This window comes from Stenella coeruleoalba (genome assembly GCF_951394435.1).
Source record: "Stenella coeruleoalba genome assembly, chromosome: 11".
NCBI lineage: Eukaryota > Metazoa > Chordata > Mammalia > Artiodactyla > Delphinidae > Stenella > Stenella coeruleoalba.
In genome coordinates, this window is record NC_137157.1 from 101326447 (window position 1) to 101352503 (window position 26057).

General features: G+C 46.1%; 1 protein-coding gene across 2 annotated transcripts in view; it reads left to right on the forward strand.

The window, feature by feature from the left end:
- The window catches only part of CECR2 (CECR2 histone acetyl-lysine reader), a 155596-nt gene that overhangs the window by 93727 nt on the left and 35812 nt on the right, over positions 1-26057 (forward strand). For both annotated transcript variants that reach the window (XM_079937652.1, XM_079937653.1), the window contains exons 3-7: positions 13486-13669; positions 14711-14850; positions 15727-15831; positions 18343-18392; positions 19219-19388. In XM_079937652.1, the coding sequence (XP_079793778.1) occupies positions 13486-13669; positions 14711-14850; positions 15727-15831; positions 18343-18392; positions 19219-19388 (649 nt within the window). The remainder of the gene's footprint in view (positions 1-13485; positions 13670-14710; positions 14851-15726; positions 15832-18342; positions 18393-19218; positions 19389-26057) is intronic.

Genomic DNA, 26057 nt, shown 5'->3' on the forward strand with positions numbered 1-26057 from the left:
TTGCAGGTAGGAAGGTGGGTGTCTGGGGTTCGACACCCTGGAGCAGAGGCTAGGGGTTGCAGAGCAGAAGGTCCCATGTGTTTCAGAGATGTGATTCATTTGAGCTGCAAAGTCCAAAGTCTTATTAGCCCCTGAGTGTTAAATTTTGGTTCGTCGCCAGCATCTAAAATGCGACTTCATGTTGAAACCCAGTTTGTAGCTTTTAGAAAGCATCTAAGACACTGATCAGCTGGAGGGAAAACAGGGCCCCAGCCTGCCTGGTGGCTCTCGACACAGAGGCTGGTTGTCACACTGCATCTGTGGGGCTTGCTTGGCCCACCTGCTCGCCTTCTTTCCCTGCTGTCTCCGACAAGCACAGCCATTCGAGGAATCCTGTGGCCACAGCACAACAGGAGTAGGAGCCTAGTAGGCCTTGTAGGCTGAGCAGCGAGTTCGGGGGTGTGATCCTGAGGGCAGGGAGGGCGGGGGACCAGGAAGGGGCGAGTGAGTAGATCAGGCCTGAGGGCAGAGGCGAGCCCATCATGAAGGCCTGTTAGGGGGTGAACGTGATGACCTGGAGTCTCCTGCCTGACAGGCTGTCTCTCCAGCCTTACTGCGCACATTCGTGGTTTGTGGACTTGAATTTCCTGTTACATACTTAGGCCGTGTCTTCCATGGGTGTGTTGGTTGATGATCAAGCACAAGAAACGCCCATTTAAAATTTGCGGGGCAGGTGTCGCACGCCTGCCTTCTGTGTGATGGTGGGGATGGGGGCCAGGCTGCGGTTGAAGGTCTGAATAGCTAGAGTTGGCTCATACCATCTATGGAGTAGAGCTTCCCTTCCCTGTTGGCATGTGGTGTCTATTTGACATTTCACCAGGTTTTTGACACGTGAGAATCCACTCGGCTCTTCCTGGCTGTACCTGCCAGTCTCTTTTGGCTCTGATACCATTGCTCTTAACTAATCCTGCTTGTTAGTTCTTCCAGAAAGTGATACAATCTTGTCATATTCCATAAGGAATCTCCTTATTTTGATTAAAGTCCTTATGTTGTGGGACTCCCCTGGTGGCACAGTGGTTAAGAATCTGCTTGCCGGGCTTCCCTGGTGGCAGTGTCCGCCTGCTGATGCAAGGGACACGGGTTCGTGCCCCGGTCCGGGAAGATCCCACATGCTGCGGAGCAACTAAGCCCTTGCACCACAACTACTGAAGCCCACAGGCCTAGAGCCCGTGCTCCACAAGAGAAGCCTCTGCGATGAGAAGCCCGCGCACTGCAACGAAGACCCAACAAAGCCAAAAATAAATAAATAAATATATTTTTTAAAAAAAAAATCCTGATGTTGCTCAGTAAAAAGTTGTAGCTTTGTTCATGTAGGTCAGATCCGTTCCTGGGTTACTGTAACTTGTGTTGCTGCTAAGAGTTGAGTGATACTCACACACTGTACAAGTACTTCCAAGTGTAGAATGTGATATATTCCTAACATATTCCTGTGTTTGTATCTTGAATCTGCCCAGTTTATTGACCTTGATTTTTTAAAGTTGATTCTCTTGTTGTTCTAGGTTATCATCCCCCTTCCTTTTCGTGTTTGTGCTTCTGCCTGTTTCATGCTGTATTCGTCATCTACTGCTATGTAACAAATTACCCTAAAACTTAGCAGCTTTAAACATCAGCTTCCGTGGGTCAGGAATCTGATGTCCCGGCCATGCTTCTGGGACCGTGGCCACCGCAGGCCCGCCCTCGGGAGGGCCTATGTTTGTTTCCTGTGGCTGCTTAGCGCAGTTCACAGGCCGAAGAGCTGAAACTGCATTTGGTATCGGTCGGTTTTGTGGGTCTGCACGTGGCTTGTCAGGGGCCCCGCTCGGCGTGTCTGGAGGCCTAGCTGGGGAGGGACACAGGGTCCTTCAGGCTGCTGGCAGAGTCTCCCTGGCAGCTGTAGGACCCAGGTCTTTGTTTCCATGCGGCCCTCTTGGTCCCGCTGTGTCTCCTCTCTTGACCTGGCGTGCTCGCGGGAGTACCCTCGCCTGCCCAGTTTTGTGACCAGAAGCGAGCCCCAGATGGGCTGTGCCCCACTTGGGAGAGCCCAGCACATGCTGTGAACCCCAGGGGGCCTGTTGCACATGCTTTTGCTTGTTAATAGTGACTGTCTTCTCCAGAGGAAAACTGCATATTGGTGGGGAGGCTTATGCTGCATCTAATCACGTGTACTTAGTTATTAACAACGTATCATAAGTTCTCTTTTTTCCTAGGCTTTTGGACAAGAACCAGTTGATTTTTGGATAGTCACATGTGGTCCTATATAAATGAATTGTCAACAAGAGGTTTTGATTTTCCCTTTTGTTTCAGTAAATGGCTATAACTAACTTGTTCCTAGTTTAATTTTCTCCCATATTTACCATTAGCCTCCACTATAAATGTACTTACATTGATAATATCTCCCATAGAAAAACAATTAGTTTGAAGATAACGGGTGTTCTACAGGATATTCTTAGCTTAGGCGCAGGCTTCTCCCATCACTCATCTACTTTCACTTTGGCACATTTCATTTCCTCAGTCTTCTTGTGAGGCTATGAAGAAGAGGTAGAGGGAGATCCCCTCAAAGGCTAACCGGGTCCTGTTTTACAGGGAAGGAAACATCCAGAGACTTAGGTAGCTGGTTAGAAGATGAATGATCCCTACAGAGAATTGAGAGATCAGGAGCCCAGATCTTCATCCCTCATAGAATCTGCAGTTTGAGTCTCTAACTCTGACTCTTTGTTTTCTGTTGTCTTTACATAAAATTAATGATTTTAGCAGTATAAAAAAATAAATTCTGGGCTTCCCTGGTAGTGCAGTGGTTAAGAATCCGCCTGCCAATGCAGGGGACACAGGTTCAATCCCTGGTCGGGCAAGATCCCCCATGCCGTGGAGCACCTAAGCCCGCGTGCCACAATTATTGAGTCTGTGCTCTAGAGCCCGCAAACCACAACTACTGAGCCCACGTGCCACAACTACTGAAGCCCACGTGCCTAGAGCCCGTGCTCCGCAACAAGAGAAGCCACCGCAATGAGGAGTCCGCGCACCGCAACAAAGAGTAGCCCCCGCTCGCTGCAACTAGAGAAAGCCTGCGCGAAGCGACGAAGACCCGATGCGACCAAAAATTAAAAAAAAAATTAAAAAAAAAAAGTTTTAAAGCATCGCCTAAAGTAGTATAGAGCAGAAACCCAACGCGTTCTTAAGATGGGGTGCCAGGTGGGCTGTTCTGGACAGTTTGCTTTTTCACACGTGTGTAGCTAGAGGTGCAAATAGCATTTAATATTTCAGAATGTGTCTGTCTCATCAAGCTGTGCTGGCTCGTCAGACACCCGCAGACAACCGTGTCACCCTGTCTTCTATGTCTTCCCCAGCCCTTCTGCTTCTGGGTACGGTGCAGAGCTGCCCGCCCTCCCCAGTGCTGATGGCAGGCCTCTTAACACTAGTTTCTTCCTTATGACACACTGTGTCAGTTACTCCTAAATGATTTCTTTTGAAACGAGAGGTTAATTTATTTTAAAAAAACAAAAAAATGACCCTAGTTAAATAAATGTCATAAAATTTCAGATGCTGTTGTAACCGGGAGGAGAGAAGAGTTTTTTCCCCTTCCTTTTACAGGCAGCTGCTTCTGTGACTTTTTTGCTTTTGAAGGAAACTGTGAGTCTCAGATGGACAGAAGCAGAATTAGTGTGGGGCCCGTCAACCCCCTTTGGTGGGGGTATCCTGGTGCCCTCCGAGCTCGTCCCCCTTTCCTGGGGACAGCGGGTGGCAGTGTTGGTCCTGCTGTTCTGTGCTGGGCCAGGGAGGCAAGTGATGGTTCCACCCTTTTTCATATCATACCTGTGAGGTGTCAGAGCATTGCTGAAAACATAATCTGTAAATTGTGTTAAAAACAGCTAAGTATACATGAAATAAAAAAAACTTCTGAATGGGCAAGTAAGTTTGGGGTCTGATTGATCCAAGTTGAACTAATTGGTCTGAAGTGAGGCTCAGGCTTCAGCCCTTTAAAAACTTGTTTTTGTCGATATATTATAATACACACAGAAAAGGGCATATTGCTTAATCATACAGCTCAGTGAATTTGTACAAACTGAATACACCTACGCAGTGATCACTCAGACAAGAAAACATCACAGTGAATTTTACTTTTCATTGAAAGGAATTGCCTAAAGTGATTGCTATTCTGTCCCTCCAGTGGTATCCACGTACATTTAGAGTGAATTTGTGCTCGGTATTCTCTGAAGTTTTATTTTCATCCCACCCTAAAGAAAGAGGATTTTGGACAGATGAATGCTTGCCTTTCTTGGTTCTAAGGCTTACCTGTTATGTGGAGCTAAGAAAGTTCCTTAATCTCTTTGTGCGTTACTCGCCTCATCTGTAAAATGGGAATGATAACCATACCTATTACTAAATTTATTGTGAAATTAAATGAGTTCACTCATGACAGCCTTAGAACAGTCTTGAGCTTTTAGTAAATACCAGAAACATCTACGTGTGTGGAGTAGGAAGTGGATATTGACCCAGGCTACTGCCAATGTCTTAAATGTTGCGGTTTGCACGTCTCAGAACTGGGGTTAGCAGACTTCTGCAAAGGGCCAGAGAATAACCATTTTAGGCTTTGTGTGGGTGACATGGTCTAAACTACTCCCCTCTGCCATCCCAGTGCAAAAGTGGCCAGAGCAGTGCTTCGTGACTGATTGTGGCTGTGTTTTATTAGATTTTCATAATCTGGAATTTGAATTTTATATCATTTTCTCTTGTCATAAAATAGTATTCTTTTGATTTCTTTTTTCTTCCAACCGTTAAAAAAGAATGATTTTCACATTCTTAGCTTACAGGCTAAAGATAGACATTCAGGCCAGCTTTGGCCCATGAGCCATAGTTTGCCCCTGTTTTTAGAAAATTAAATAGGTTCCTATTTCTAATTACACAAACTCGGTCACCATGCTGCTCAAGATAATACATTTCCATCTCCTCAGAAAGTGCCCTTTGCACTAAATCTAACCTCCCCACACCCCCAAAACCCCAGTGCATCCCACGCAGTGACCTGATTTTTATTGATGCAGATTGTTTTGCCTTATTCTAGAATTTCGTGTGTGTGTGGCTGGGATCATGCAGTGTGGGTTCTGCGTGTCCAGCTTCTTTGAGGAAGCACAGGGTCTGTGTGATACTGACACTGCTATTTGTATCAGTTCTTCGTTCCTTTTAGGGGAGGGGGTCTGCATTGGATTCCAGTGCAAAAATATATGACAGTTTTTTTGTCTGCTAGTTGGTAGACTTGTATGTTGCCTCCAGTTTGGGGCTGTTGAGAATAGAGCAGCTGTAAACACTTGCACGGATGTTTTCGTGGATGTCTTTTCGTTTCTCTCAGGAATCGCTGGGTCGTGCGTGAGAGCACGATTGACATTGACTTGTTTTCTAAGCAGCGGTGACCTTTATTCTCCTACCGGCAACACATGAACAGTCCAGTTGCTCCATATCTTTCCCGACATCTGTTAATTTTAATTTTACCCAGTTTTTCATTTTACTGATTCTGTTGTGTGTGATGTGGTAACTCATTGTGGGTTTAATGTGCATTTCCCTGATGACTAGATATATAATGGGCTGTGACTATTTTCTTCTGATGTGTAGCTTGCCTTTCCATTTGTTTGGCACTGTATTTTAAAGAATAGCAAATTTTAATTTTGTTGAAGTCTAATCTATCAGTTTTTTCTAGTATGTTTTTTCCTAAGAAATCGGGACATACCTTAGTGTCAAGATATTTTTTTGAGGTTTTCTCTTAGTTTTAGAGCTTTAGCGCTTTTTGCAGTTGGCATTATGATGCATTTTGAGTTAGTATTCATGTATGGTATGAAGTAGAAGGTCAATCAGTGTCCATTTTTCCTTACGAATTTCATCTATGTTCAGTCTGTTTCTGGACTCTGCCTTATTCCATTGATCTATATGTCTTATATTTATACAAGTACCAGATTGTCTTGAAATTGGTGAGTTTTCTACCTTTTTATATTTTAGTTTTGCTTTTTTTGACTATTCTGGGTTCTTTGCATACAAATTTAAAAATCAGCTTGTCAACTCCCCCACCCCCCAAAAAAGGCCTGCTACAGAAAATGGACATTTTGAGCAATGTTGAGTTTCCCAGTCCTTGACCATGATATGTATCTCTCCACTTGTTTATCTTCCTTTATTTAAATTTTTTTTTTTTTTTATTTATTGATTTGGGTGCACTGGGTCTTAGTTGCGGCGTGTGGGATCTAGTTCCCTGACCAGGGATTGAACCCTGGCCCCTGCATTGGGAGTGTGGAGTCTTAACCACTGGACCACCAGGGAAGTCCCTGTTTATCTTCTTTAATTTCAGGAATATTGTATAGTTTCATTGTAAAGATACCGTACACCTTTCCATTTGTGCCTAAGTATTTTATATTTTCCAGCTATTTGTTGCCATTATATGTAAAATACAATTGAGGTTTTTATATTGACCGTGTTACTATAGTCTTCCTGATTTCACTTCTTAGTTTATTGGTCTTGTTGCTGACAGGAGTTTCTGTAGTCTGTTTCCGTTCCAGCCTCTATCCCGGCTCTCTGTCCCAAGAGCTTCCTTCTCTTGTCTTATTACTGTGCCAGCCACAACTCCTGTGTTGTTCTGATCTTGGGGGAAAGTGTTCAGCCTTTCACCCTCAAGTGTGATGAAGTGCTGTCCCTTTTGTCTGTTGCTGAATTCAGTTTGCTGCTGTTTTGCTGAGGATTTCTCCATGTATGTTTATGAAGAATATTGTCTGTAATTTTATTTTCTTATGGATCTTTGTCAGGTTTTGGCACAAGGGTTGAGAAGTGTTCTCTTCTCTCGTTTCTGAAAGAGTTTGTGTAATTTCTTTTCTTTTTTAAAAAAATTTATTTATTTTTGGCTGCGTTGGGTCTTCGTTGCTGTGCGTGGGCTTTCTCTAGTTGCGGCGAGCGGGGGCTGCTCTTCGTTGCAGTACGCAGTCTTCTTGTTGCTGTGGCTTCTCTTGTTGCGGAGCATGGGCTCTAGGTGCGCGGGCTTCAGTAGTTGTGGTGCATGGGCTCAGTAGTTGTGGCTCACGGGCTCTAGAGCACAGGCTCAGTCGTTGTGGCGCACGGGCTTAAGTTGCTCTGCGGCCTGTGGGATCTTCCCTGACCAGGGATTGAACCCATTTCCCCTGCATTGGCTGGTGGGTTCTTAACTACTGCACCACCTGGGAAGTCCGAGTTTGTGTAACTTCTTTCAAACAGTTCACCACTGAAAGCCTTTGGGTTTGTAGTTTTCTTTGTGTGCAAGTTTCTGATTGAGTATTATTGATTTGATTTCTTTAATTAAGGCTATTTGAGTGTTTTGTTTCTTTTTAAAAAATTTTTATTGAAGTATAGTGTTGTGTTAATTTCTGCTGTATAGCAAAGTGATTCAGTTTTACATATATACATTCTTTTTCATATTCCTTTCCATGACAGTTTATCACAGGATATAGAATATAGTTCCCTGTGCTATACAGTAAGACCTTGTTGTTTATCCATTCTAAATGTAATAGTTTCCATCTATCAACCCCAAATTCCCAGTCCATCCCTCTCCCCCTGCCCATAGCAACCAGTAGTCCGACCTCTATATCTGTGATTCTGTTTCTGCTTTGTAAATAGGTTCATTTGTGTCATATTTTAGATTCCACATATAAGTGATATCATACGGTATTTGTCTCTCTTTCTGACTTTGCTTGATATGATAATCTCTTGGTCCATCCATGTTGCTGCAGATGGCATTATTTCACCCTCTTTTTATGGTTGAGTAATATTCCATTGTATATATGTACCATGTCTTTTTTATCCATTCATTCATCTTTCAATGGGTGAAGGTTGCTTCTATGTCTTGGCTGTTGTCAATAGTGCTGCTATAAACATAGGGGTGCATTTATTTTTTCAAATTACAGTTTTGTCTGGATATATACCCAGGAGTGGGATTGCTGGATCATATGGTAGCTGTTTTTAGTTTTTTGAGGAACCTCCAAAGTGTTCTCCATAGTGGCTGCACCAATTTACATTCCCACCAACAGTGTAGGAGGGTTCCCTTTTCTCCTGAGTGTTCTATTTCTTAAGTCAATTTTGGTAAGTAATTTAGGCATTTTTCAAGAAGTTTGTCTATTTTATTTAAGATTTTACATTTATTTCCATAGTACTATTCATAATATTCTCTTACTATCTGTAGGATCTACAGTGGTTTCTCCACTTTCATTCCTGATGTTGGAATTTGTTCTCTCTCCCTCTATTCTTTCTACAGGTTTATCAACTTTTCAAATGCTTACTAAGGAACCAGCTTTTTTTTTTTTTTTTTTTTTTGGAGTATGCGGGCCTCTCGCTGCTGTGGCCTCTCGCGTCGCGGAGCACAGGCTCCGGACGCACAGGCCCAGTGGCCATGGCTCACGGGCGCAGCCGCTCCGCGGCATGTGGGATCCTCCTGGACTGGGGCACGGACCCGCGTCCCCTGCATCGGCAGGCGGACTCTCAACCACTGCGCCACCAGGGAAGCCCAAGGAACCAGCTTTTAACTTTACCTACTGTTTGCCTGGTTTCTTTAAAAAAAATTTTGTCTGTTTTTGATTTATTATTTTCTTCTATTTCCCTTGGCTTTAGCACACTCTTCTTTTTCTTCCTTCTCAAGTTATAATACTTGTTGTGAGCCTTTTTTCTTTTCAGCACAGGCATTTTAAAGCTGTAAATTTCCTTCTAGGCAGCGCTCGGCTGGGCTGCTCAGCCCACTTACATTTAGTGCAGTTACTGGTATGGTTGGTCCCCACTGTTCTGGGGGTTTTTAAGTGTCCAATTCATTGGTGTTTAGTATATTCACAAGGTTGTGTAGTCATCACCAGTGTTGAATTCCAGAACATTTTATCACCCCCAAAGACCCCTCACACCCATCAGCTGTCACTCCTTGCTTCCTCCAGTCACCAGTCCCACTAACTAATGTGCTTCCTGTCTGTTTTTACTATTCTAGGTACCTCTTATAGGTGGAATGCATACATATAGGTATCCAGCTACTTTCACTTCGCATGTTTTCAGAATTCATCCGTGTTGTAGCGTGAATCACATACTCATTCATTTTATGGCCCCCAAATACTCCGTTGTATAGATACATGTTTTATTTATCTGTTAGTTCATGGACGTTGGTGCTGTTTCAGCTTTTTGGCTGTTACGAATTATGCTGCTGTGTATGAACATTTGTCTACTTGTTTTTGTTTGGAGGTATGTTTTCATTTCTCTTGGGTATATACCTAAGAGTGGAATGGTTGGGTCATATGGTAATTCTGTGTTTAAGTTTTGAGCAGCTTGCCAAACTTTTGCAAAGTTGCTGCACCATTTTACATTCCAACTAGCAGTATATGATGGTTCCCACTCTACGTCCTTGTTAACAAGTGGTCAGCACTTGTTCTTATCTGTCTTTATAATTTTAGCCATCCTGGTGGGTGTGACCTGGTACCCTATTGGGGTTTGATTTGCATTTCCCAAATGACGAATGAGCGTCTTTTCATGTGTTTCCTTCTTTTTTCCTCTCTTTGTCCTTCAGTGCTTTCTTTTGGGTTATTTAAAGATTAATACATGTTGATTTCCAGGTGACTTTTTTTTAAAAATAAATTTATTTATTTTTGGCTGTGTTGGGTCTTCATTGCTGCACGCAGGCTTTCTCTAGTTGCGGCGAGCAGGCTTCTCATTGCAGTGGCTTCTCTTGTTGCGGAGCACAGGCTCTAGGCATGTGGGCTTCAGTAGTTGCAGCACGTGGGCTCAGCAGTTGTGGCATGCAGGCCCTAGAGCATGCAGGCTCAGTAGTTGTGGTACACGGGCTTAGTTGCTCTGCGGCATGTGGGATCTTCTTCCCGGACTAGGGATTGAACCCCTGTCCCCTGAATTGGCAGGCAGATTCTTAACCACTGTGCCACCAGGGAAATCCCCCAGATGACTTTTAATACTTTTCTTTGTTACTTAACATAAACATTCATATACACAAATAAAATCTATATTATATACGTATTTCCCAGTTAAAAAGATATGTTTTGTATCTTAATCATATTTTCCTTTAATTTGAAATTGTCATGATTTTTTACTTATCCTGGCTCTCACATTGATTTCAGGATATATTTCAGGATATGGCAGGCAGTATATAGTCCTATAGAAGAGACATTATTTTAGTTGTTTTGGGCTGAATCTTTTTATGATCTTTAAGAATAAGCACTTCATCACATTTTCTTATGGAGCTTTTTATTTGTTGCTTCACTTGGAACCAAAATCTTTCTCTCAATCCAGTATTTGTGTGTTTATGTGTGTTTTTTTTTTTTTTTTTTTAAAGCTTTTTGCCCGCACTGTGCGGCATGCAGGATCTTAGTGCCCCGACCAGGGATTGAACCCTCCCCCACTGCACTGGAAGTGCGGAGTCTTAACCACTGGACCTCCAGGGAAGTCCCCCAGTACTTGTGTTAAACGTGGCCTAACTGTGAACATGGGTGTTTCATTAGCTGCACCAGTAGCCATAGCAAACGGGAAGATAAAATTTTTCCATTTAGTCTCCACATGGCACCCGTGGTGCCAGGTCTTCCTTGCTCCCTGTGTGTGGGCTGCACATACACTTTCACGTCTCAGAACTGACACAGAGCCTGCCTTCTCCCTTGTGATCTTCTCAGGCAGCTTGTTTCCTCCGTGGTGCAGGGTCCTGCCGGCTCTGCTCGGGCCGCGCTGTCCCTGGGAATGTGGGTCTCACAGTGCAAGCCTGTTCTGTCTGAAGGAAAATAAGCAGTTCTCTGCTGGGGTCCTAAGAGATGCTCACTCTGCGACTGTGGAAAGATAGTTCTGTCTTTTTTTCTCTCTCTTGTGCAAACTATTTTAAGAAATAAAGGGATAATTAGCATTTGGAACTTTTCTCAGACAAGGAGCTCTGACCTGGTTGTGCTCAGAACCTCCAGTTGGTTCCATCTTTTTGTTCCTACATCCTGTTGAAAGGATTAGTGACAACTCAGGAAGAAGTGCCCTGAGCTGAGCTGAGAGATTTACAACGTAGGATCAGTTTGTAGCAGCTGTTGCCACGTACTCTTCCTCTGAGCAGCACACAGGATCACGGCGCTCATTTTTCTGAGGGCGGGAGTGTATGGTCTTACCAGATTCTGAAAGAGTTTTGTGTCCTAGAGAAGATGAAGAACCGCGAAGTACAAAGTATTAACCCTAATTGTTGGCTTACTGAGCCTTTTCGTTTCAAATACCCTTGACCACGCTGCCTTCAAAAAATTTTTCCCTCGAATATCTGACCCTTAAAAGAAAGATACAGATTTTTATGAGGCTTATCTGTATACAAGGCAAAGGAGTGATCTTGAATTGTAAGTCCGTTAGTATCTCTTGGTAAGGTGGTATGGAGATGACTTAAGAAACTTTTAGCAGAAGTGATGTAATTGGAACTGAGTAGGTTAATTGGGCTGTTGGAAAGGAATCTCAGACACGTAGCTATTGGGACTCGGAGGGGCTTTCGGGCAGATCGTGGCTGTCTGTGCTTCCTCGCCTCCTGCCGCGTCCTCGCGGAATGATCTCATGTCATGATCTCATGTCATGGAGTCCACGTTTCATTTTACTGCAGGAAGAACACACCTTGTTGTTTAGGGTACTTGGTGTGCAGTAGAAATCCTAGAAAGCATGTGGCAGATAAAGGGGTTTATTACCAAAGGCAGGTTGTCTTCTTCACATTCCGTGAAACGAAAAAGCACCCCGTTTTATGTTCATATTCTCCTTTGCCACACGACCTGCTTTTCACCGCCAGCTAGAGCTGCTCTTTGTCGGCTCCTCCACCTGAAGGGGTAGCACCGGCTTTGCGGGCGGAGGCCAGGCTGGTCCCAAGGCTCCCGCAGGTGCCTGCAGGCAGGGCTCAGGTCATGGTGCTGAGAGCCCTGTGTTTCCAGGTGTAATGCTGCATTTTGATAAGGTAACCACATTCACAGTGTCCACATTTGAGGTCTCAACAGGAAGGAAATAAAGTTTCTTCTCTCTTTGAAAAAGCAAAATGTTTAATTTCTTATTTGCCTAAGGCCCTTTGTTTTTTCTCTATGAGTATTTCTTCTGACTTTTTCTGCAAATATAACTACATAGATTATCAGTTAACATGATACATGCCTCTTGTAAAGATCATATTGACACATAATTCCTTTAGAGCTCTTTGTTTAGTGAGAAAAATTTTTTTTTTTTTCTGCTGTACGCGGGCCTCTCACCGCTGTGTCCTCTCCCGCTGCGGAGCACAGGCTCCGGACGCGCAGGCTCAGCGGCCGTGGCTCACTGGCCCAGCCACTCTGCGGCATGTGGGATCTTCCCAGACCGGGGCACGAACCCGTGTCGCCTGCATCGGCAGGCGAACTCTCAACCACTGCGCCACCAGGGAAGCCTGAGAAAAATATTTTTAAATCAAGCATTAGGTGAAATTATATCCAGATTCTTTAATAGTTGAGATATGAAATAACTAACAATTAAACAGCACTTGTTATATACAAGGCACATTTAGGTACTAATCAAAAATTTAAGTTGTCTTAAATGTTTTCTATAGAAAAAACCCTCAAATTTAGTGTTTCGTAACACACCCACGAGTTTACGTGTAACAGCACATGAAAGTATAGTTACACGTTGGAGTAGCCTCTTTTAAAATTAATTAATTAATTAATTAATCTATCTGGCCACGCAGCGTGGCTTGTGGGGATTGATCCTGGGCCCTTGGCAGTGAAAGCATGGAGTCCTAACCACTGGACTGCCAGGGAATTCCCTGGAGTAGCCTCCTGTGTTCTGGAGAAGGTTTTTTCAAACCTTTGCATCTTAACCTGAACTATAAATGGATTAGGCCAGGCAGACATTGCCATTCTTTGCTGTTTGCCATCTAGGTTGTGGACCTAATCTTTTTTAAAAATTAATTAATTTATTTTTGGCTGCGTTGGGTCTTTGTTGCTGTGCACAGGCTTTCTCTAGTTGTGGCGAGCAGGGTCTACTCTTTGTTGCGGTGCGCGGGCTTCTCACTGTGGTGGCTTCTCTTGTTGCGAAGCATGGGCTCTAGGCGTGCAGGCTTCACTAGTTGTGGCTCACGGGCTCTAGAGCGCAGGCTCAGTAGTTGTGGTGCACAGGCTTGGTTGCTCTGCGGCATGCGGGATCTTCCGGGACCAGGGCTCAAACCCGTGGCCCCTGTATTGGCAGGCGATTTCTTAGCCACTGTGCCACCAGGGAAGGTCCCGCAACCTTCTTAAATATTGATGATCTTTGGGACTTGACGGTGTCAGGTCCCAGGAGATGGTGTAATAACATAGTGCTTCCTCAAGGGATCCCTGGGCCCTTCCTGGCACTTTCCACTCCTGCTGCTGTTGAAGATTTGTCAGCTGTCCAGCCACCCACCACCTCCAGCACCGCCTCCCCACCCCCCCCGCCCCGCCCTCTACACCACCCTCTCTATGTGGTACTCATGTGTCTTTGTGTCTGGGGCCGCCTGGTTAGGCCTCAGACCTTCCACAGCTACCTGGAGGACATCATCAGCTACCGCTGGGAGCTGGAAGAAGGGAAGCCTAACCCCCTGAGGGAAGCCAGCTTCCAGGACCTGCCCCTTCGCACCCGTGTGGAAATCCTCCACCGCCTCTGTGACTACCGGCTGGACGCAGACGATGTCTTCGATCTCCTCAAGGTGCGTAGCTGACAGGCACCCTGTCCCTGGAGCAGAACTTAGAGCAGCCAGCGTTGGGATGCTGTGCTGGTCTTGGGAATCTTGTGGATGCAGCTGTTACCACTGTTGCCAGGGGGATCCAAGCCACACGCTCAGATGACTGCATGTTATTTTATTTTGGTTTAACTTCTACTTTGGTTTGTTCTTCGTTCTGTTTACCGAGTTCCCGCTGACATGGGAACAATCGTAGGTTCCTGTTTGCTCTGTCATCAGTCAGAATTGCAGTTACATTAGTCACTGAGTTTTATTTCCTGAGATCTGAAATTTGACTTAGAATAATTGAAATATTTATGAAACCTCCCAAGGACTTTAACCCATCCTCACCGCACACCGTGTGCACATTGTAGATGTGTGCTGGGCGGGGCTGTGGACGCCTCCCCCCTCCCTCTTATCCTGTCTCAGAGGGAGGGCACGGGCGGTCTTCTGCTTTGCCCTCACTGGGAGGTCGGTCAGAAACAATGAACTGCGTCGACGGTGCTCGTGGGCTCAGGTGGGCACCATGGTGAAAACCGCAGTGCAGCCCAGCACAGTCTTCGCTGAGGTCTCAGCCTCCACCCCCCGAGGGTTGGCAGCGCAGGTCAGGCTGGGGGAGTGGGGAGCCCCGGGCCGGACTGGCCGGCGGCGACAGAGCGTCGTGGGGGACGAGGCTGCCACAGCAGCAGACTCTCCTGTTGGAATTGTCTTTCCTCTTGTTGGTACACACAGAATACACGTCTAAACCAAGTATGTCACATGTTCACCAAAATCCCTTCAGGTTGCTCTTTTTCTGGTGAGGTGGGGCAGTGGTGGCAGTGGGATTCGTGTGAAGTACTTCCGTATCCTGCTCTTAAGGCAGGCACCTTCTCCCCGTCCCGTGTGTCGGGTACCCTGACTGAGAATTACCTAAGATGCTTGAGCATTTTAATATGAGGGATATGTGAGGATAAATTCAGAATCCTCCTTTCAGTTGTCTCTTTAGTTTTGTTCGTTGTGAGCCCAAACCTCTTTCCTTGTCCTGCCCAGGGCCTGGATGCAGACAGTCTCCGTGTGGAACCGCTGGGTGAGGACAACTCCGGGGCCCTCTACTGGTATTTCTATGGGACGCGAATGTACAAGGAGGACCCAGTGCAAGGAAAATCCAACGGAGAGCTCTCTCTGAGCAGGTACCTTCCTAAAGGTCAGGGCTGCCATAGCCACTGTTAGAAGAGCGTCGTTAAAATCAAATACATTGGAATTCCGCAGCACAAGTTATTTTTTCTCATGAAGGAATTAGCTGTAGCAGCATGTCTACAAAGAGATGGCAAAGAGTTATTTCACACAAAAGTGAAAAGGAATTAATCTCTAGCCCAGCTCTCAGCGGCCCCACCCCAGAGGCCGTTCTGCCCGCCAGGTTCTCAGCAGCACAAGTGCTCCCCGGGGCCTTTCCCTCCAGCAGAGTGGGTTCTGGAGAATCCCTTCTCCTACTAGAGCTGATGTCCTCAGTGAGGAAGAGGGCTTGTCTCCAGCATCCCAGAGCGATGCTGCATCTTCCCCAGACGTCCCGGTTGCTGGGCCCTTTGCTGTTAGCGAAGCCTGAGGCCTCACTCAGATGTTCATGTGGGAGATGTTGTTTTCCTTGGTTCCACGTTTTAACAATGGAAAATGGGAGGTCACCCTGCTCTTTCCCTGTAACTGCTGCCTTTGTTGCTTTTTATAACCTCGTGGCCAGAAAAGCTAACCACTAGCTTAAAGCCAGTTTTTTGTTTTGTTTTGTTTTTTGTTTTGTTTTGCGGTACGCGGGCCTCTCAGTGTTGTGGCCTCTCCTGTTGCGGAGCACAGGCTCTGGACGCGCAGGCTCAGCGGCCATGGCTCACGGGCCCAGCCGCTCTGCGGCACGTGGGATCTTCCCGGACCGGGGCACGAACCCATGTCCCCTGCATCGGCAGGCGGACTCTCAACCACTGCGCCACCAGGGAAGCCCCATAATCACTAGCTTATAAATCATGTGTAACGCATCAGTCCTATGACAGAACATTTCTATTTAATGTACTATTTCTTAGGGAAACTGAAGGACAAAAAAATGTCTCAAGTGTTCCTGGGAAAACAGGGAAAAGAAGAGGAAGACCCCCAAAACGGAAAAAACTGCAGGAGGAAACTCTAGTGAGGTGAGTAAATCTTGTTAGTCTGTGTAGGTCCCTAACGCGAACCCTTACGCTGGAGGGACTCGCCTCCATCCTGCTTTCTGTGCCTCGGGGGGGACATGGGCCCTGCGTCACAGTCCTCAGGGGCCTCCTGCCTGGCCCCTCGCTTTCAGTGGACAGTGGGGACTCTGACAGTGAACGTGACAGTGGACGGCACCGAGAACTGAGCCCGCCTGCAGGAAGTGCCCTGAAAATCCCATCCCTACACCACACGTTTCTTCACAGGAGTGTGGAGAGAGTTAATACTGTGTATGAGTTTAGGAGTTAATTCTTTCTTGGTAAGGAGATTTTAGTAGTAAACATGCTTTGTTCTATGTAGAATACAATTTCTTACAATAAAGAAAAGGTAAGACTTTAAACATTTTTATAGTGTTTATTTTATATTTAATTTTAGCAAAGAAAAAGATTCTCTTACGGTTGGGAAATTGTATTATTACTATTTTTTGGCCGCACTGCGCGGCATGTGGGATCTTTGTTCCCCAGCCAGGGATCGAACTCGCATCCCGTGCAGTGGAAGTGTGGAGTCTTAACCAGTGGGCCACCAGGGCAGTCCCAGGAAATTTTATTTTAATATATCATTGCCTTTTAGGAATTCCCACAATGTGAATCTCAGTATAAGAGTTTTCAGAATCTGACCTGTTCTGTGTAGAAATACTTTTTCCTTTTACTTGAGGATCAGATCTGTCATTATTCACTTATGGAAGTTAGGTCATAGTCTTAAAAATTCTAATAACACAGGAGAAGCTGCTGCTTCCTTCGGTGTTTTAGAACTACTTAAGTAACCTAAATGCCTGAAGTGAACCAGATTTCACTGTGCTGCTTATTAACTACTAAGAAATATTTTTAGGAATCAGATTATGAATAAATCAATCAGAATTTGATTTTTTTGCTACAACAGTCAGTGTTACACTTTCCAGAAATTTTGACTACAGATTGCAGCTTTCCTCCCACCAGTATTTGTGAGAAATGTTCTTATAATCATGTTTTATACACAAGAGGTCTGTTTCTGGATTTTGTTAGCGATCTACACCTCGTGATACATTCAGAAATCTGTTCTGTACTCTCTCAGTTTCCCTGTGAGTCCCAACAATTAAAGTGCCTTAGTGGTGGGGCCGTAGTCACTTTAAGAAGCATGTGTGTGCTTATGCTGCCCTCTGCTGGTGGTTCTATTCTTTAGACTCCTGTATCCAATACAGTATTTACGTATTTTTAAATTAAATAAAATTTTGTGAAATCTAAAAAGTGAAACTAGTGGATATAATAAAACAGAAACAGACTCATAGAAACAGAACAAACTAGTGGTGACCAGCGGGGAGAGGGATGGGGGAGGGGCAAGATGGGGATTAAGAGGTACAAACTACTAGGTAAAATAAATAAACTATAGGGATATACTCTACAACACAGGGAATACAGCCAATATTTTATAATAACTATAAATGGAGTATAACCTTTAAAAATTGTGAATCATTGTGTTGTACATCTAAAACTATACCTCCGTTTTTTAAAGAATGATGAAAAACAAATGTAGACAATAAGATATGTGTAGAAGGGGGAAAAAAGTAAAGAGAAAGGGCAGCCCCTAAAACAAATTATTTTTTAAAAATAATAAATAAAATTTAAAGTTTGGTTCCTCAGTCACACCTGACACACTTCAGCTGAGCCAGGCACTCGTGGCCCGTGGCTGCCTCGTTGGACAGCGACAGTACAGGACGTTTTCCTTCTCCCGGGAGGCTGTTCGGGGCAGTGCTGGGTTAGGTGGTTGAAAAGAGACCAGAAAATCCAGAGAATGTCGTCCATGATTCAGGGAGACCTAACACTGTCGGGCTGATGAGCACATTTGTATTTTATAATTTAATTCCAGCATCCCTGTGAGGTGGGCATTATTAATAGCCCCATTTTACAGGGAAGTTCAGTGACTTTTCTGAGGTCACAGGGTAGGTGGTGGCAAGCCTTGAATAGAGGTGGCTCGGCCTCAGAACCTGTGTTCTTCACCCCAGCCTGCTGTGAGGGCCAATTCAGTATGCCTCGCCTGCAGTGCCACCCTCAGTGCAGTCTGGGAGGAAGCCCTTTTCTTGGCATTTACCTGTGGACACTGAACTTCTCCTTTCCTGTGTCCCCGTGTATCTGTCCTTCCTCTCTGTGCCAACACACACTCTTGGTAGTAAGTCATGGGTCTACCTTACAGGGGAGCACAACAATTTTGGACATGTCTTTGTTTTTTTTTTTTTCTTCTTTTCTTGCGGTACGCGGGCCTCTCACTGTCGTGGCCTGTCCCGTTGCAGAGCACAGGCTCTGGACACGGAGGCTCAGCGGCCATGGCTCACGGGCCCAGCCGCTCCGCGGCATGTGGGATCTTCCCGGACCGGGGCACGAACCCGTGTCCCCTGTATCGGCAGGCGGACTCTCAACCAACTGCGCCACCAGCGAAGCCCCATGTCTTTGTTTTAATTGGTGCCTCTTTTTCCTGTGTTTCAGTGAAAAGCAGGAAGAAAACTCCTTAGCATCTGAGCCGCAGACAAGAAATGGTAATGGCTTTTGTCGGGGTCAGAAGGGATTGCATGAACATGATTGACTTGTGTCCTTTTCCAGAGTCCAGTGCAGAGCGTTACGACTATTACAGTAGCCTCTGACTAGCCTCCTCACCCTTCACACATCGTCTCCCTGTGCCCATCTCTCCCCCTGATGGATAGCTTGAGAGCAGGACCAGGTCTTTTCACTTGGGCCCCCTTACCCAGGCCCAGCAGAATAGACACCCAACGTTGGAGTGAATGAGCAGCTTCTCTGAGAGCTTTCTTTTAATGTATTGGATTGGCCAAAAAGTTTGTTCGGTTAGTGAATACGTTCAATAAAGTTCTTGGTGAAAATGAAAAATGTGTCTTATTTTTACTTAAAACTGAACGAACTTTTTGGCCAACCCAGTAAAATGCTTTACTACATAAGGAAGTGTACTGGGTTCCTACCTAGACTTCGGTTCTGGAATCCAAATTGTATAAATTTGGGGAGAAATAGCAATTTAGTGTATCTCAGTGCAACAAGCGAGACTGCAAAAGCTCAATCGAAACCATTTTGTAGAAAAGTAAATACATTAAAGCATTTCTAGTACATTAGAATCTATCATGAGGGTTACAATAGTTACATTTGTATTGCCTTTACGTGTTCTTATCTCTTAGTTGTAAACAGTGATAGTAACAGGAAAATCGGAAGTACACAGCATCAACCTTAAAAGGTAATGGGCCCCCCATTTTTCTGATTACCTGGCTTTGATCATAACCCAGGGTCCAACTGAAACTGAAGATAGAAAGAAACAGGTCTCATGGGATCTGTTTACTGAGCCACCCCTTTCTCTTCTAGGGTCCCAGGGGCCAGGCCAAGGCTCCTGGTGGCTCCTGTGCCAGACAGAAGACGAGTGGAGACAGGTCACCGAGAGTTTCCGGGAGAGGACCTCCCTGCGAGAGCGGCAGCTCTACAAGCTCCTCAGCGAGGACTTCCTGCCCGAGATCTGCAGCATGATTGCCCAGAAGGTGTGCAGACAGGGTCCCTGTCCTCCGTGTGTGGCGTCAAGCTGCTCTGGTAGAGGGTTCCTTCATTAGAGGTTTGAGCACCCTCCACTCCACGCTCTCCTGCAGCTGGTCCAGCCTTCATCTTTCTTCATCTGGGACATTAAAATGGGACCTCGTGCCCCCACTCTCCTTCACTATGGGCCATGTGATTTAATCCTCATGCCTCTACCCCGTCCTCACCGCTCTTCACCCTTGGGAGCCAGCTCTCCTCCTCCCCAGCATCCCCTGGGAACCACCCCCTGAGCCCCAGGTGTGTCTCTGCAGAGCACCCTGTGTGTACCTCTCCCTGTACATAGACTGCTGCCTTTTTTTTTCTTTCCTTTTTAAAAAAGATCATCTTCTGGTCTGTCTTCTTCTAACAGCAGGCTCTAAAGGTGCTTTTCTTTGTGGCTCTAGTGCTGGCTGCCCCCTCTGACTGCAGGGCACCGAACCCTGGCTTCGTCCTGCACCCCGCCTGCCCCCGCCTGTTCCAAGGCTCTCAGAAGCCCCACTTGAGGGCCTTGTGTCTGTGAGCTCTCCCCTGCCTCTCCCAAGCGAGGGTGTACCCCCCCCGGTGTGCTTCCCGGCTTCATTTCATTGGGAGTTGTCTAAGCAACTCTGGATCAGGAGCCATGTCTTCCCCATCATTGTAACCCCACAGGTGACCTCCTGGAACACCCGTTCTGTGGTGGATGCCTGGCAACCACCCAGTTTCCATAAATCTGATGCTTCTGATTCTTAATACTTTTTAATAGAAGACAGAAAAATGTGAGCACTGCCCCTGACATTTGAGGAGAAAGTGTTTTTAAACTCTTACTGCAGCACCCCCCGGGGGGGGGTCACGTGACAGATACATTACTTGATTTGTCGTGACTCCAGTGATATTTGTAACCATTGAGCAGGTTGGTGGTTTGGGGTGAACTGTAGAAAGTCACGGAATTGCATTTTCATGGGTGAGCATCTCCCCATCGACATCCTTAATCCCGTTGACTATAATTACACTTGGATCTTGTCCTCCACAGTGCACTGTGACCATTTTTCCAGGACTTGAAATACGTAATCTAGTTTTCTTAAAGTAGCTATTAAATAGAGCTGGTTTTATAACTTTACGTAACCTTGTATATGACTTTATTGATATGATTAATGACAGCACCTTAAATCATCTGTAAGGCATTTACCTAATCTGCTTAAACTTTCTTTTATAATTCTGTCTTTTTAACTGCAATATTCAACCTCAGACTTTTGAATGGTGTAACTAAGGGAAAAAACTTTTACAGGCATAAAATGGATGGTTTTGATACAGAAAATTTCAGGAGTTGATTCTTTGCAAGAGAATAAAAAATTAAAATAAGGTAAACCTTAAATACAAATTTCAAGAACCATGAAATTAGAAGCTGAAAAAAGAAATAATAGATTTGATATTTTGAAAGCTATACAGTGCTGTAAATTTGCAAGCCTTAGTGAAATGGGGTGTTGATCCCCCCCAAAAAAACCCAGAATCTAAATTATGCAGCCAGAAACCTTAGCAGACCAGTAATTAGGGAAGAAGAGTTTTCACAAAAGCATCCCATCAAAAGCTCCAGAATCATTTAGATTTATTCACAGGTAAAATTTTCTAAACCTTTACGAAAAGATAATTTCCGAACAGTTCAAAAATAAAGAAAGAAGTGGCTTGGTTACTGTGTCCATTGAGATATAGTTATCTTAGTGCCCCATTCCTGATGAATTTAAATACGCTCTTCATTCAGTAATATAAATGTCAAGCCTTTAAAGGTGCACTAACAGGTAAAGACCGTTTCCTCATCAAAAGAATAATAACTCATAACCCATCGGGGTTGAGTGGCATGTGTGCTACGGGAATACTGTCTTGGAAGTCTTGTGTGTGTGACGTAAGAAAAGAGTAAGAGGCAGAATTTTAGAGCGTTTCGTCTGGGGGAATAGAATTGCGCTTAACGAAGTCTGTTGCTTAGCGACCACAGCAGTGCTGGCTCCCGACGTCCTGCGTGGGCATCACCTGGACCGCGCGCTAGACGCCGGATCCCGCCCTGCTCTCGTCCCAGCCTGGCAGGATGGCTGGAGGTAGTTCTGTTGCTCTGTGATTCATTCCTGTGCCTGCTAAAGGTTAACAGTTACTGGCCGCCGCCGCAAAACAGGTGCTGCTGTGAATCTGACTGTGCCTGTGCAGAATTGATGAGAGAGAAGAAGGTACAAAGCTGTGAGGACGTGTATCTCTTCACATGTCGAGTAAGGATGCCAGACCTCTCTGTTTCTTGAAGGAAAGTTTAGATGTCAGTCGTCACCAAGATAAATTGAGGTTTGTTGTCGCCTTAGCCAAGTCCCAGCGTAACAGAGCTCTCCTCGAGAATACCCGGTGAACGTAGATATTGCGGGTGGGGGCAGTGGGGTGACCCATTTTAGCACTGCCTTGTCCTGGCACAGAGGCCAGACATCAGAAGCACCCTCGGGGGGGTCTTCATTCGAGAGGCCACCCACGGGAAATGACAACCTGCGAGCTGGGCATCCTGCTGATGTTTTCACAGACTTGTGTGTGTCCGTTGTTCTCGTTACTGAATTTACACAATTAAATATTATGAAACAAAATAAGGGCATAAAATTTTCTATAAAAAGTTTTTATTAAACAAAAACATGAAAGGTGAGTTGCTTCTGAAAGGTTGACTGTCAAATTAGGATAAAATAGTAAAAAATGAAAGGAAAAAAATTCATTACAATCTTATGGTTTCGGTATTTGGATTGCAAGTATCATTAACATCTCACTTGCGATTATAAAAACAAAACTGGAAGGGCAGATAAAGGTATAAGAGGGTGATTATTGGGAGGGAATCTCCGGGAACCCCCTCAGTGGGCCTGCGTCATATGACTAGTGAATGGCAGTACATTTTCATACATTAAGTTAAAACACACACACTGTGTAGATTCTTCCTTTGACAGTGACTGTGTGTACCTACCAGTACCCATCCAAGTTATACTGGCCAAAAGGGGTCTGTTCTAGTAATAAACACACCTATGATTTGAATGTGAAATGGAAATCACATGCCAGTAAAACAGAATAGACACCGTTACAGGTTACAGTGCAGCATGACAAGCGCAGAGCCGCAGGGTCTGGGGGGCTGCGCGTCGTGAGCTTTCCTCTAGGAACCCCCGTAGGTGTGGCGCCGCCCTCTTCCAGCTGCCCGTTTGGATGAGCTTCCTGATAGCTCTGAATTTCGGTTTTCTTATTAGTAAAATATGAAGTGCTGTAACTTCCCAGTTTCTGTGGGAAGGACCATTGTCCAGTACCTGGCCTAGTACTTAGCGATGGATTGACACTTGGTCCCTCCATTGTTTCTGGCGGCTTGTAACTGGCGAGGAATTTTGATAGAAAACTAAATCCACGTTTCTTACCAAAATAATTGCAAGTCTGCAGAGAGGCAAAGCTGATGGGATAACTCATGGAGGTATGATAGTCCTGTAAACTTTGAAATAATGAAAGAACCAGAAGGCCGCTTTGACCACATGAAAGTTAAACTTCTATGGCGAGATTAAAGTCAAGGGTGTGTAGACTAGTGAAAGCATTTTAGCTAAGGTTACAGACAGTGATAGTCAGGTGTGTTATACATATCAGGTCTTTAACAGGTAAGTTGATAAGTCACATAGAAGGTGGTTGTGAGGACAGCGAAACCGCCGCGCTGTCTGGCACCAGCACCTGCCTCACTCGGCAGAGGTGGAGGTAGCCCCCTGGCCCCTTTGCTGTTGGTCCCCTGAGAGAGCTCGTGGCCCGAGGGCTCCTCCCCTGGGCCTGAACTTCCGAAGGAGTCGCTCATAGGCACATTTGAGGAGCTGCTGCAGTAGCTTTTGGGGTAAAGGGGGTCATGCCCCCCTTTGGCGGTTGGGGTTTTATCTCTACTGAAGCTGGTCATTCTCATAATGGAAAAGCTTTCTAGACCCCCCATCTCAGCAGATCTCCTGCCGTTCTGTGGTTCGTTTGGGTTGCATAAACCACCACTTAGTGGCATTAGCGCCACTGAGCTTTTTCCATCCTTTGTGGCTTTAGCTCGTTGATGCCACAGGTCTCAAGTTTTTCAGTTAAGTGGTACCAGACCACACGCACATGGTGCTGATGTGACGCCACAGAGCGCGCTCACCTCACCTGCACAGCCCTTGCTTACCATTTCCTAATACGAGGTTATGATGGCGAGGCTTTGGGGCTCAGTCCACAGAAATTCCAAAACTGACGTTGGCCTTTGAAGTTCCGTGTAACGGCCGCTGCCAAGCCTCTGACATCATCTGGGGGTCTAGCTCTGCGATCCCTCCTGGCTGAGCCTGTCGTCTCTCGTCCTCCTACCTGTTCCAGCCTCACCGGCCACAGAACCGCCTCTAGAGGAGAGCTGCCCTCCTGCTGCTCGGAATCCGCCTTGAGAGCCGCTCCCAGCAGCTGGAGGTGATAATATGAGACAAAACTTGTTAAAAGTGTTAACACCATTCAGGGAGTTTGACACATGGTATCTCTGAGCTTTTTTGAACGTTTTTAAGTGAATAAGCTGCGTGGGGCCTTGCAGAGCTGAGTTGTCATTTTTGCTGACTGGCCTGGGGTGCCACGGGCCCTTGTTTAGGTAGAGCCTCACCTGGCCCTTCCAGGCCTCTCTCGACTGGTGGCAGTGGCAGCAACAGCAGCAGCTGAGGATACCCTCACCCATCTTGTCCTCGCTCTTCCTCACTTGTAACTGTAGGGAAAGCGTCCACAGAGGACACGGACAGGATTGCAGCCTGGGCGGAGGTCTGACCACCTGTCCGTCAAGTCCACTGAGCAATAGGTGAGTGTGTGAGAGGGAACAGAGAGAAGGGTTTACATGTTCAGAAAAGATTGTCCCGTTTTATTTCGTGTACTCCTTCTATCCCAAGTTCTTTATTTACCTTGATTTCATTTTTAAAACCTCAAGCCTTTATGGAGTATTCTTTTACATAAGATGCATTTCTAGAAAGAGAAGGAGTTGTAAAAATAAGACGTAAGTTGACTGTTGGGCTCTCCTAATCTCCGGGGATGATACTCACATCGTTATTTACTGTAATACCGAGGAGATTGATGCGTTCCGTAACAGACACACATGTAATAGGAACGCAAGAGGCAAAGATGGAAGGAACTGGGGCTGCGAGTTGGAGCAGCAGAACTGTGTCGTCTGAGCCCTGCAGGGTGGCTGAGGTTTTGACGGTGGCAGTGCGGGCGGAGGGTCAAGGCAAGCAGAAGTACAGAGGCAGGGTCGTGTGCAGTGCAGTCGGAGAGCGTGTGTGCTGGGTCGTGGCTGGCGTGTAAGATATGTTGTGACTCAGAGTGGCGGTTGGGCTGGAACAGTCAGACTTTGGAGTCCCCTGGCCGTCCCCTGCTTGTTTGTCCATGGGAGGCAGTGGTCGGAGGCTGTGTCGTTCGGTCTTTGTTTCAGGAAGACACATCTGGGGTCAGACCCCATCAGGAACAACTGCAAGGTGAGCAAGTAGCTGTAGGGTCCCTGCTCTGGGAGCGTGGGCCTAGAGGGGAGGATGGCCTTTGGGGGGAGGACTTCACTAGAGGATGATAGGAATGAAGGTCGGGTTGCAAGTGAGTAAAAGAGGAGTTACTGGTCAGAGTGGTGTTTGACCTCTTGAGAGGTCTGGCCATGAAGGAAAACAAAGGAATAGTGACAAAGTGCAGAGGAAGCAGCAGGGAGGAGAGCTCTCGGCATTTCAGGCCCCGTTTCCTTAGTTGGAGCAGGACGTCCATGGGCTTCCGGTGCTCCCTGTGCAGTAGGGGCGCTCACATGTCCTGGAGGGGGACACGAACTGGGAGGGGCAGGGTAAGAGTTGAGACAGTGTTTGGTGAAGAGATGCTTCGGGGGGAGCAGTCCCCGGGAGCCACCTCTCTTTGGGAACTTCTGTGACATTGTTCAGCATTACAGTTGTAGGAAGGGACGAAACTGCTGTTTGTATTTACTGAAATGTAAAAGTGGGCAGATGGGGGCGGAATGAGGCCCGAGGGACCTGGACTGCAGGGGAGGGGGGATGTTTGATGACAGTGGTTGGATGGGGGAGGGGGGCGCGGGCAGGACTGAGGGGGCACCCCCCACTTCCCCTGCTGCCCAGTTCCCAGACTCGCTCCACTTTTTAATGCCTTGTCTCCTTTTAGCATCCATCCCATTGGCTGTTCAAGCAGTTAGTGGTCAGAGCACGTTTCCCCTGGAGGCCGTGTCTGGCTGGCTTGTGACAGTGTGGACCCTCTGCGGCCTCGCGGTCGTTGATGTGACCGCAAGATTGTGTGTTCAGGGACTTGGCCATTAACCGAGTACATCCTACCTTGATCCCCGAAAGGGGAGAAGCTCATTTATAAATCTCTGTATTTCCAGTATATTTGGACTTATCCTCTGGGTCTTTTTTCTTCAGCTCATAAGTATGTCTGTACCAGGAGGTAAACTGAGGCAGTCCTGTTCTGCCTGATTTGCAGGTCTCCCCAGTCCCTTCTTCCCTCGAGGCCCTGGTTGGAGGTGGCCTCAGTCAGGCTGTCCAGCTGTAGTTCTCAACTGGTTTTCTGCCTCATTCCCCTTGACGGGCTCTCGCTGCCTTTGTATCTGGACAGTTAACCACCTCCTTGAAAGTCTTCCCATTTTCTGCTCACTGCCCTGGGCT